The sequence below is a fragment of the Python bivittatus genome, unplaced genomic scaffold (assembly GCF_059951505.1).
Source record: "Python bivittatus isolate LINGU-HERP-01145 unplaced genomic scaffold, Pbiv_v1 ctg000840_np1212, whole genome shotgun sequence".
NCBI classification, from domain to species: domain Eukaryota; kingdom Metazoa; phylum Chordata; class Lepidosauria; order Squamata; family Pythonidae; genus Python; species Python bivittatus.
The window spans coordinates 35804286-35817922 of NW_028277113.1; the positions used below are offsets into that span (position 1 = coordinate 35804286).

The 13637-nt window shown below is 35.8% G+C and overlaps 1 protein-coding gene across 4 annotated transcripts in view; it reads left to right on the forward strand.

Annotated features, from left to right (window-relative positions):
* RBBP8 (RB binding protein 8, endonuclease) overlaps positions 1–13637 on the forward strand; it is a 56848-nt gene that overhangs the window by 11965 nt on the left and 31246 nt on the right. For 3 of the 4 annotated variants that reach the window (XM_007434993.3, XM_007434994.4, XM_025171046.2), the window contains exons 3-5: positions 5370–5412; positions 8491–8586; positions 12196–12308. In XM_007434993.3, the coding sequence (XP_007435055.1) occupies positions 5370–5412; positions 8491–8586; positions 12196–12308 (252 nt within the window). Of the gene's footprint in view, positions 1–5369; positions 5413–8490; positions 8587–12165; positions 12309–13637 lie in introns of those variants that run through there. The other variant, XM_025171048.2, reaches the window with a different exon arrangement.

The following is a 13637-nucleotide window of genomic DNA, read 5'->3' on the forward strand; positions in this document are numbered from 1 at the left end:
AAACATCTCAGAAACAATCAACAGACTATAACAATCACATGGCATCACCATAGCACACAAACCAACTAAAGCCCTCCAAAACATCTTAAGTAAACCAAAAGACGCAGTAGCCCGAGAATAAAAGATAGGAGTCATCTACAACATACAGTGTAAGGATTGTAACAGCCACTATGTAGGATAGACAGACAGAAGACTAGCAGAGCACATCCATGAACACCAACTAGCAGACAGGAGACACAATGAAAACTCCTTAATCTTACAATACATGGACAAACTCAACCATAGTTTCAACTGGGAAACTGTCAACATCTTAGACCAAGCTAAATCTAAAACTGTGAGGGAATTCCTGGAAGCTTGGTATTCAGACAAGTCGGCCATCAACAGGCCCATAGAAATAAACAACATTTACACACCATTCAAAAGAGACAATAAAAAAGCTAAAAAGGAAACAAAAAGGCCAGAACACTTCCTCACAAGCAATCAACACCCAAATAAGCAGGGATTAACACTAGGATTAATGCCAGACCAATAATCAAGCAGCAAACAATACCCTAATCAAGGAACTACCAACTCAGACAATCAAGCAGTTAACAACAGCCTAATCAAGGAACTACCGAGGAGAAAACAACATCCCCACCAACATTGACAGGACAGGCTACTGTATATAAACAGAGAACAAACCCCACTCCCTTCCAGCACTGAAGATGTTACTTAGTCAAGAAATGTCTGCAAGAAAACAGCCAAGCTCTGAGAACACCAAGGACTCCATAGTTCAACCCTGAGCTACGTATATTCTCTTCTATTGGTATCTAATTTACTAGATGTATTAGCACTGTGATAATTAAGAATGGAAAAAAAAAAACCTTTCTTCTTGGCTTAATTTATTCCACAGCTGAGTTTTATAATTGGTAGGATGCTGTCAGTAGAGCGCATGTTGAGGCATCATTAGTACAAGATTTGGCAGCCTAAGGAGTATCTACCCGTCATGGAGCCAAATAACAGGAAACTAAGTTTTAAATTTTAAATATTAGGGAAAAATGTGGGTAAACTTTCAAAATAGTTTGGAGCTGTAATCCAAAACATATAATGTATGCTAGGAAAAAGGTCTCACGTTGGAATCTTGATTAAGACTGGCTGTAGGTATGTCAGTGCAAACTGGTAAAGTGGATTTTGTTCATTTTCTAAAACTTACTCTTAGTCTGTTCTATATAATGCATGGCAAATTTAGAACCTGTATGATTTCATCAAAAACATGCCCAAAGGATAGTTATATTTTTCAAAAGGTGGGGATTGTACAGTAGAACCAAGTGAGGTGATATATAAGGCAAACACAGACTTGTTTGGACCGTGTTTCTGAAGTCTATAAATAAGAATTAAAACTGACTCATGAACTTTAATTTTAGATGTCAGCAAAATATGCTTCATAAAGTAGAAGCCTGTAACCAGGGAGTTGTGTTTTTTGGTTATGCCTCTTATGTAGAGGCTTCAAAGTACTATATTTTATGTCCTTTTTAATTGTTTGATTTTTAATAAATATGGCTGAGGAAAATGTTAACAGGTAGATATTACACTGTGCTTAGTATTAGCAGCTTTGGCTTAAAATGTACATTTCTTTGTAAAAAGTGTAACTTTTTTCTCTCACTGTTGATTTGAAACAAATTAACATGATCAAAATAAAGGCATTCAGAAAGCAAATATATGCTAATGTAATAAAAGGATTGTAAGGGCATGTTTGGTGGGAGAGAAAGCTCTTTCTGCAACTGCTGACATGTCTGTTTTCTCTGTATTCAAACTTTTCTTCACCTCATGTTGTGAGAGCAGAATTAAGGACCTAGATGGGGAAAGTCTTAGGGGAAAGACTTCTACAGAAGAAATGATGGATAGGAAAGGATAACCAACTACCCCTTTTTCCCATCCTCCTTAGCAAATCTTTCCACATTATTACTTACTCATTTGGAAAAAAAATAATTCTTGAAATGAGTGTGGTTGACTAAACCGAATATAGGTAGTCCTCACTTACCAACCATTCATTCAGTGATTGTTCAAAGTTATGATGGTGCTGAAAAAGGAAATATACAATTGGTCATTGAAGTTGTAACTGTCATAGCATCCCCGCAGTCATGCGATTATGATTCAGGCACTTGGCAGCTAGTGTGAATTTAAGACAATCACAGTGTTCTCCAGTCATGTGATCATCATTTGTGACCTTCCGACAAGCAAAGTCAATGGGGAAGCTGACAGGAAGTTGCAAGTCATGGTCATGTGACATCATGCTTAATGACCATGGGTGATTCACTTCATGACTGCAGCCAGACCTGATGTCATAAATCAGCATAGTCATGTGAAGTTTCATTTTATGACCGTGTTGCTTAGCGACAGAGTTGCCAGACCCAATCAATTGTGGTCAGTAATTGAGGGCTACCTGTTGTCAGTCACCAAAACCTTGCTCAGTAAATAATGTTGAATCCAAGTAATTTAATCTGAATCCACCCTACAACCTACTCCAGGCTATAATTCAGTTTGTTTTAATTTTAATAATGTTTATGTGATGAGCTTGCAGAAATTTACTAATTATTATAAACTTGTTCTAAACATGTTCCTAATGGAAATTTCGGCTCTGGTGTAATAAGTATATAGAACATGCATTTGTAGCTGCGTCGTGCATTTTCTTAGAAGATGCAAGGAAGCAGTGTAAAGCCATTTCATCTTACTTCAATCCATTTGGACTAATCTTGCTTAGATATCAATATTGCAACTTTGATTAATTATAATTGTATTAATGAAAGGGGGAAATGATAAAGATTCTAACTCTGTGCAAATCATTTTTTGTAATTTTTAGTTGCTTTCATCTTGTAGATTATAAACTGAATGCCAGAATTCTAATTTAATGTTTGAAAATTCCAGAAAGATTTCTGGTAAGTTCAGGTGAAATAGGGTCATTTTAATTACAGCATATAAGCACTGCTTATTTAGTGACAGTTCAGGTTGCTAATGTCACAGTTCCAAATACTTTGCCAAACAATAACTTGTTCTTGCAGGAGTTTCATTGTATTACAGCTTCATTCCGTCTGATGGGTGTGGATAAGGAATAAAATGAAACATTTTTTAGAAATCTTAATCCAGATACCTAACTGGCTTATCAAATAGCAGCCTATTTTAAAGAATGCACTACCTCACTGATTTGCATAATCAAACATAATACTTTTTCTGCTGTTGCGTGTCTATGAGATGTTTGTCTTTACTACTCATTTTCTTCTGAAGTAGTCAGTCGCTTTCCAGTTTGTGTCTGTAACATTCATCTTTAACATGACTGTTGCTTGCTTTCTAAATAGAAAAATAAATTTTGAAATATTTACATAATTAATTGTAATTGTAATTGTTCATTTACCGCATTCAGAGTAGCTTACATTAAAACAGATCACTAAGTTACTGTATCAAGTAACTTCAGATAATCAGGGATAAAATTCTACCCATTTCATTCTGATTTCTTGCCATTGTTCAGGACTGAGACAGCTTTAGCTATCAAGAATCCATGCCAGTACCATTTTCACAAAGAATAATGTCTTAATCATGACTAAGAGGAAGTAGGAAATAGGGGCTCAAATCATGCTGCAATACTACTCTTTATATTAAATGCCAATGGTTACAAATGATTGCTGAAATTGGCTTAACAGGCTAAGTGAGAATGAAAAAGCTGAAATTCAGTTCAGATAAGAAACTGTTATTGAGTTAAGCAGACAAGACTGCTCCAGTTGAGATTTTATTCACTCCAAAGGAATAGATTTGTACCTGTTACATTACAGGAGCAATGTAATATACAGTATAATATACTGATCATATAGGAAGCTACCTAGACATTTGTCTATCTCACCTATCATCATTGACATTGATTGGTAGTGACCTTCCAATTTTCCAACCTTATATAGCAATTACAAGTGCAGTGAATTGCTTCGTCTTTTTTGCATGCAAATAGTTTCTAGCATTGAGCTATAAATAGTTAATTAAGTGCCATTTAGTCAGGTTTGACTCATGGGAACTATATGGACAAATTCTTGCTATCATGATTTGCCTCTGGTAGTAGCCTATAGTTATTTCAAAATCATTCCAACAATTTATTTGAACTTGTCCATCTACCTTATCTGATGTACTCTTCTACTTTCCTCAACTTTACCAAGCATAATAATTCTTTCTAGTCTATCCTTCTCTCACTTCATATGGCCAGTGGAGATCAGTTTCTGCTTGCTTACCTTAGAAGAGCAGACAGCCATTACTGATCCAGGATTTGGTCTTGCAGTCCATTATATTTTTTGTAACAATCTCCAAATCCATAATAGAAAGATAAATTCTTTCTCAGTGTCCAGCTTGCACAGCTATAGATTATAACTGGAAATACCATTACTTTTTAACTATTCTGGCCTTTGTTGTCATTATTTAAGTTTGCAGTTGCTTTTCTCTATAGGATTAATCTCTTTACTTCTTCAGCACACTGTCCCTCTTTGCTATTTTTGAGCCAAGAAAAAATTAACATTTTCAATTCTTTACTTATTACCTGTTAGTTCACTAAGCATACAGGTTGCCATTACCCTTGTCTTAGTAGAAAAGACAACCAAGGTAGAAGTTATAACTAGGTGTGATTTTAATAACTTAGGTTGATATACCAACTGTGTCCCGTGTGGAAAAGAGAGACCTAAGTATGTATGTATGTATGTATGTATGTATACGTGTGTATATGTGTGTATGTGTGTGTGTATGTATATATATGTATGCTGTGATAGTACCAACTGAATTACTGTAATCTGTTTTTGTAGGTCTATCCCTGAAGTCCTATATATAGTGGCTGATCATATCCTCTAGGAGTGCAGTATATAAGCCTGCCATCCTGTAGGAGCTTTACTGGCTGACAATTTATTCCTGGGCTAAATTTTAGCTATTCGTTTGATATTTCTTCCTTGAGTTTGTGATTCTATCCTATGATGTTTAGTGACAAAACTTTTTATAGGTATCATAACTATCTGGAAAGTTGTAGATTTTTAGAAAAATTATTGGTCTGTAGCTGAAGTTGGAAGAGTAACTTTTTAAATTTTTTGTGCATTATTTTATAGTTTACCTTTATTTTTTTAAGAAAAATAGTTTAATCGATTTTTTTCTTATTTTGCTGTTATCTGCTCTGAGAAGTGAAAAACTGATATGAAAGTCAAACCTTAACTAAATAAATATTTAAATAATGTTTTATTAGGCTTTCAGAGCGTGCATGGGCAATTTGTTGGCAATCCCAGTTTCTATATTTCTGTATGAAAGACTTTCATTAATTTATCAGATTAAAGATATTTTAAACAAAGAATTAATTGTATTCTGTCTTCTTTTCTTAGGATTATTATCAAAGATCTCTAAACTGAAAGCAGAAAGGTGTCTGTAAGTACCACTGATGAGCAAAAAATTGTTCTTGATTAGATGGAAATACTTCTGCTAATTTTTGAATGTGCTAAGCCAATGTAAGTCTGAATGTATGATTATATACAGATATGCATAAACAGTATAAACATTCATGTATGTCTTTCCACTAAAACATTTGTTTTGATACATACTTAAGGCCAATTCATGCATACTGTTGAAAACTGTCCCAATCCCTCCTGTCATCTCTCCCTTTTCCTGTTACTGTGGAAATCCTCCTGCAGTTTTCTTTACCCTCCATAACCTCCCTGGCCATTTCCAAGTGTGGGCTTTGTAGCAACTTTACACGAATGCCTCTGCAGTCACCCACCCTGTTACTACTGGTATTTTGAAGGGCCCTGAAGATGAGGTTCTTTACCCAGGCCCTTGGTGAGGACGAGTCATGTCCTTTTCTTCCTTTTCCTTGTTCCCATCTGTGTTTTCTGTGCTAACTGTTCTGTGTTGTTTTTGTGTTTTTGTATTGTTTCTTGTTTTTAAATATTTTTAACAATTTGTAAATGACCAAGTTGCTGGAAGTTGGGTGGCAAATACATTTAATAGATGATGATGATGATGATGATGATGATGATGATGATGATGATGATGGTGATGATGGGTCAAACATAATAATAATACTTTTAACACCATCAAATGGCAAGATCTGCCTATTCCAGGTCCTTGGGAAGGACTCGATAGGTGGAAAAAAATGCCAAATCCAGTAGTTGTTGTTTTTGTTGTTGTTATTAGTCCATATAATACTCCTGTTTCCTGGTCAGTAATTATTTTAATCTAGCCCATATGTTATGAAATTCTAAATGGTGGGATTGTCTGGTAACATTGGTTATATATAGTAGTATGATACATTCTTGTTTGTTTCTATATACATATGAAAAAGCTTCCATCTCGGATTTGTTCAGGGATGGTAAGGGACACACATTATTAATGACTTTCTGTTGGGACTTAATATTAAACAAAATAAGCTTAATTACTGTTTGTTGGAACCAGCCTACAAATACTGCATTGTAGATACAGTTGCCTTTTAAATGAATTCTTGTCTCAATTAGCTTTTCTTGAATACCTGAATATTTCTGAGCTGATAACCAGCCAAACAATGAGCTCCTTATACTGTACCCTAGTTCAGCTCTGAACCTAATGTTCTTGTAAATACAAGGTCATAAGATTATTTTCATAGCCAAAGAGCCAGTATCTATAAGGATTTAATAAACTATGTTCTCTCATTTGTCAGTCTTTTGCTCTATGTGTAGAATGCAGGTACACTTTTAGCTAACTGATCCTAATGTGTCCTAAGTAGTAAATCTGTGTCTAGTAAGATACTGTGTGCTTCCTAGTAAATGAGTTTAAGATTGTAGCCATACAGCCTAATCAGTATGTTTACTGAAACATAAGCCCCAGTGAATTCAGTAGGAACAACAACAACAACACTTTCACTGTTATTTAACTTCTGACGAAAGTATATTATTCACTTTGTAATGTTGATATGTGCAAAATCCTTTTATAATTGTAGTTCAGATAATAATTTATATACCAAGTCAGACACAGCCTGTCAGTTACATTAAGGTCTACAAATGTTTGGAAACCTCCCTATTTTTATTCATCCTCAAATTAAAATGTGAACTTTACTGAAGAGCAAAAATGGAAGGCTCACAGAGTGATGGGCACTTATATATAGTTGGTGGGCTGTATTCATTTGAAATGGATCATTGAACTTTGTATTTCCAGTGCACTATTAGATGGCCACTTTGGTTGGTGGCCCAGTTACTATATATCAGATTGAAATATGTAAATTTTGCAACAAATACCTTTATAACTATCACCTTCTTAATTCTTGCAAGTTGTTGTTACTATTATTATTGGACTTTATCCTGCCTTTTTTACATATAACTCAAAGTGACAAACATACCTAATACTCCTGACTCCTATTTTCCCCCCAACAACAGCCCTGTGACATGGGTTGGGCTGAGAGAGTGATTGGCCCAAAGTCACCCAGCCAGCTTTCATGCCCAAGGGAGGCCTAGAACTCACAGTCTCCTGATTTCTAGGCCAGTGCCATAACCACTACACCAAATTAAGTTGGAAATTAAACCCTATTTAATGTATGCGGAAAGTATGGGGCTGAAATTTATATACTGGGAGCAACTCACTTTGAAAGCAATGGGAATCTTTCAAGTACGTAGCTAGGATACTACTGACTGCACATGCCAAGACAGCTGAGATCAGCTTACGAAGCAGCAGTATGATCCTGGAAAAAGATGCAGCAGCTTTATTGATTCAATGAAAGATGTTTCATACTAATGTGTACTGTTTTTCAATCTGGAGTATGCCCTGAAACTGATACTGCATCAGCTGTTGCTACTGGCTTTTAATGTCACTTCAATATTTTTTTCTTTTTTCTTGCAGTTTTTGTTAGTAAAATTCTTTTTTGCATATGTTAATTTATATTAGATATTGTTATAGGTTTTGAGTTACTTGAAAGGAGAGCTGCCAAGAGATATGCAGCATATTCAGTTGTTTTCTTGTTAGAAACAAACCACCATTCCAGTCTGTTTCCACTGAGCCAATACAGTATAATGCTTAAATATATACTTCTACTCTTGTATTTAGTTTGTCCCAGACCACATTGATTCTGTCTTTCCAATGTGTTCCCCCTATTCTATATAACTCATCTTATTTTCTCTATCTAGTCCATAAGCATAGAACACTGATTCATCAAGGCTGGAATCCTGTGCATGCTTTCCTTGATAGACAGACATAATAGAGAAAAAGTATTTTTGCTATCATTTCATTTCTCTACAGCATTAAGAATTCCCTTTTCATGTTGTTTACAGTAGAGACCCAGTGCAGCCACATTTATGTCACTTAGTTGTAATGTGTTATAGATGAAACTTGTTATTTATTACCATTTAAAGCCATCAATTCTGTAAGACACAGATTTGAAGTCATAGCTGTTTGTTAACTTGAAGTAATGGGATTTCTTTTTAATGAAAATACACCTAACCCCATATAATCTCTGTTTATAAATGAATTTTCCTTTATGTGTAGGGATGCAGCAAGGCTTGATGAGTTCTATACAAAAAACCAGCAGCTTAGAGAACAACAAAAATCATTGCATGATACTATTACAGTTTTGGAAGATCGGTAAGTAAGAATTATTCCTTTTTGCTTACAGAACTTGGCTACTTTTTTCTTTAGTATAGTTGACTGAATTGTCAAGGAATGGTCTTAAATTAGTTACAGATTTAATTCAATAAACAATCAACATTTATCTAGTAGTACTTTTAAATTATCTTTAATATATTTAATGTATAACCAAAAAAAAGTGATAAATCACAACTCAGAACTTACAGGAAAGGAAGAATGGGAGGGATTTCATGCTGTACCTATTGGCATATAATACTTTCCTGAGTAGATTAGTCTCTTCGTATTTTTTCTCACTTCTTTGTAAGATAATTCTTTGATATTTTATAATCTACTCCTTTGTTTCTCTTATGAAACAAAGTTCTCTGGCTCTATGAAATTGCAAGCACTTTTCCACACTTCCTCATTTTATCGTATCCTTGTAGAAAAACAATCTGTCCAGAAAGAAATTTTTAAAACAGGCATATCTTGCTTGCCTTGTCTTTCTGCATTTCTGAAGAAATTAAGGGAAAGAAGGGAGGAATAAAATAATACTTCCACCAAACGTTAGATTTTAGTGAAACCTCCCAAATCTCTGTTCCTAATACTTATCCTGTGTGGTGCAAAAATACCACACCTGTTATGACTTTCTATAAGAAATACAGAACTCAGTACTAGATAGCTCAATTAATCATAGAGATGTATCCAGAAAATTTGAGTTTTAGGCCCAACACATTTGTGCGTATTTTTGTCAAAGGTATGTAAATAAATTACATTGCATGGTGAATGTGAATGTATCTTTTGGAAAAATTTCCTGTTCTGCAATGTTAAGTAGGTTTAAAGTTGATTGAACAGCACGGATTTTGATATTAAAACCACATTTTTGCTTCTGTTTGTATATGCTTATTACATATAAGAAAAAAAAATAAAGATTAACCAATAGTTTAAAATTCAAGATATCGTTAATGTTCTAAATGTTCGAGCTGTGCTTTTAAAAGTGCATATTAAATTCCATTGGACATAATGGGATTTTTAAACAAAAGTCAGAGGATTATTCTGCATTTGCTGCTGTAACTGGATGCATTAAGTCCAAATATGAGTGAAGTGCTACAGACCTCTATCCTGAACCCTGTGCTGTTCAACATTAACGACCTGGATGAAGAGGTTGAAGGGATGGTGATGATGCAGAACTAGGATAACTGGCTAAAGCTTTGGTAAAGAAAGAGAAGTTTCAAAAAGATATATTTTTACTTAAACAGTGGTCTGAAATGAACAGTATGAAATTTAAATTTAACATGGGAGGGGGAAGGATGAAAGGCATAGGATGAGAGAGACCTGGTTTAGCAGTAGAACATGTGAAAAAATATGGGTGCTCTAATAGATCATACACTGAACATAAGTCAACATTGATGGAGCTGCTAGAAAGGCAAATGCTATGCTGAGATGTATTAACAGGAATATAGAGTTCAAATCGTAGGAAGTAAGTGTCCTACTCTACTGTGCCTTGTTCAGGCTCCACTTGGAATATTATACCCAGTTCTGGGCCTCACAGGCTAAAAATGACATTTACAAACTAGCGCAAGTTCAGATGAAGGTCACTGAGATGGCAAGAGAACTGAAAACCACGTCCTATGAAGAACAGTTAGGGGAACTGGATATGTTTAGCCTGCAGAAGAAAAGACTGAAGTGAGATGTGATAGCAGTTTTCAGAAATCTAAAAGGTTGTCATATAGAGGAGAGGGTGGATTTGGTCTTTGTCATCTTTAGAAGGCAGGACAGAAATGGCTTGAAATGGGACAGAAATAGATTCAAGTTAAATATTAGGAGGAACTTCCTGATGGTAAGGGTAGTCAATCAATGGAACAGACTACCTCATGAAGTGGTACATTCATTTGCAGTGGAGGTAAAAAATGCTTTAGCACATTATATACTGGGGGTTGGACTAGATGACCTCTGACCTCCCTATTAACTCTATGAGTCTACGATACTATGTTGCTTTTTAATATTTTCTGGTACATTTTTTAATTTCTTTCCCCCAAATATATATTAGTACACTTTGACTTTATGTATTTATTTTCTGTGATGGCTTTCATGAGCTAACAGCGTGACCATATTTAGGTAATTATGTCAGGTTAATAAGCTAAAATATGAATGAGACTTTTGCTTGCACAGGCAATCGCTTTGCCCTTTCCTTTGAGAATAAACCAGAAATCTATAGTAACAAGCTTCTGAATGTTAGAATGTTAACCCATGTTTTGAAACTGTAGAGGCTTCCTGACTTGATCACTGGCAGCACTTGTATGACACATTAAGTCATACTAAAGTTAAGCTTAGTGTGTCATTTGAATCCCCTCTGTGCTTAAGCTGGTGGTTAACACAAAAATTCTAAAACACAATCTGGAATCCTGCTTCACTTAGTCCTTGCTCTGTATGAACCCAGAGAGAGAAGTTAAACGATTAAAAGCTTTTATTTTTTAAACATAAACGGTAGTAGCAGGCACAACGAGAATTCCTCCTGCCACAGCAAAGTAGCCTCAGCATGGGTCTACTGAGCACCCTATATGTTTTGGTATGTAGAGTTTTTAAATATTAGTTCCCTGATTTGGCCACTATTCTAGTGGTAATGGACTGACTGGCCAGCTACCATGTAGAGAGGAAGAGTCAGGCAAACAGTAATTTGGTTATTCATATGCTAGGCTACCCAGAGTTCACCAAAATAATGGGCATGCATGTTATATGAACTCACTTTTTGCTTTCATAAAAGAAGCACAGCAACTTTGTGCACAGGAAAAAGGCTTATAGGATTTTTCTAAAGTTTTTCTGTTAGCATAAATGGCCTCTTGCTGTATTATTGGATCAGGAATTTCCATTGTTGTAAACTTGCCAGTAGTTCCTTTTAAATATTGCTTATCACTAATGTTTGTTAGACTCTGATTGGGCATGACCAAAAATAGGTCCTTTTACATCACATGGGTCATTTGACCTTCCAGATTTCCAGTCTCACTATAGGCCTATAGTCTGATTTTTTATTAAAACTTTTAAAGTATTCAGACAACAAACAAATATAATTTAACATTTTTGCTTTGCTTTTTATACTTAAGGTATTTGTCTTGCTGCAGAATAACATTAGAACTGAGCTGTGGAAGATAACATTTATATTGAAGGTTTATGTTTGAATATGCCATATTGGATGAAATAATGGCTGAGTTTGTGAAGATTTTTTTTTCAATAATATCCAGCTATGAATTCTTCGGAGGATATTCAAGATCTGTAAAATAAGAACATATGTGAGAAGAAATGTTTTTCTCTCACCAAATAGTATTTTCTTCACTCAGTGATCAGAAATTGGAATTAGCCCAGAAAGATGCTTCAATATTTATAAGTATTTCAGTTACTACTTACAAAGCAATTATTGTATGATTACTTGCAAGCAAATCCTGCAATGTTCAATAAGCCTTAATTTCTTGTAAGTATGCTTATGATTTCAGCCTTAATATTTGTATATCCCATTAGCTAAGTCTTTATAATTTATCATAAGCTCATCTTTAGAGTGCTCTGACTTATATAGTACTTTTAAAATTTATATTGAACCGACAACAGATGGAGAAAATACACCTTCTAATTACATAGGTTAAGGGCAGGATTATGTGATCGTTGTGCAGTAACCGAAGAGCATATGAAGAAGAAACAACAGGAATTTGAAAATATCCGGCAGCAGAACCTTAAGTTAATCACCGAACTGAGTGAGTTTTATCATACTTTTGTCATTACACCATTGTTTTTGCACTTTTGGATTTGTGTTGGTATTATCCTTTACCCAGTATTAAGCCCAGTTGAATTTAATTTGGCATACTTTTGTAGAGATACAGTGGGGCAAAAAAGTATTTAGTCAGCCACCAATTGTGCAAGTTCTCCCACTTAAAAAGATGAGAGAGGCCTGTAATTTTCATCATAGGTATACCTCAACTATGAGAGACAAAATGGGGGGAAAAATCCAGAAAATCACATTGTCTGATTTTTAAAGAATTTATTTGCAAATCATGGTGGAAAATAAGTATTTGGTCACCTACAAACAAGCAAGATGTCTGGCTCTCACAGACCTGTAACTACTTCTTTAAGAGGCTCCTCTGTCCTCCACTCGTTACCTGTAGTAATGGCACCTGTTTGACCTTGTTATCAGTATAAAAGAGACCTGTCCACAACCTCAAAAGTCACACTCCAAACTTCACTATGGCCAAGACCAAAGAGCTGTCGAAGGACACCAGAAACAAAATGGTTGACCTGCACCAGGCTGGGAAGACTGAATCTGCAATAGGCAAGCAGCTTGGTGTGAAGAAATCAACTGTGGGAGCAATAATTAGAAAATGGAAGACATACAAGACCACTGATAATCTCCCTTGATCTGGGGCTCCACGCAAGATCTCACCCCGTGGGGTCAAAATGATCACAAGAACGGTGAGCAAAAATCCCAGAACCACACGGGGGGACCTAGTGAATGACCTGCAGAGAGCTGGGACCAAAGTAACAAAGGCTACCATCAGTAACACACTACGCCGCCAGGGACTCAAATCCTGCAGTGCCAGACGTGTCCCCCTGCTTAAGCCAGTACATGTCTGGGCCTGTCTGAAGTTTGCTAGAGAGCATTTGGATGATCCAGAAGAGGATTGGGAGAATGTCATATGGTCAGATGAAACCAAAGTAGAACGTTTTGGTCTAAACTCAACTCGTTGTGTTTGGAGGAGAGAGAATGCTGAGTTGCATCCAAAGAACACCATACCTACTGTGAAGCATGGGGGTGGAAACATCATGCTTTGGGGCTGTTTTTCTGCAAAGGGACCAGGACGACTGATCCGTGTAAAGGAAAGAATGAATGGGGCCATGTATCGTGAGATTTTGAGTGAACACCTCCTTCCATCAGCAAGGGCATTGAAGATGAAACGTGGCTGGGTTTTTCAGCATGACAGTGATCCCAAACACACCACCCGGGCAACGAAGGAGTGGCTTCGTAAGAAGCATTTCAAGGTCCTGGAGTGGCCTAGCCAGTCTCCAGATCTCAACCCCATGGAAAACCT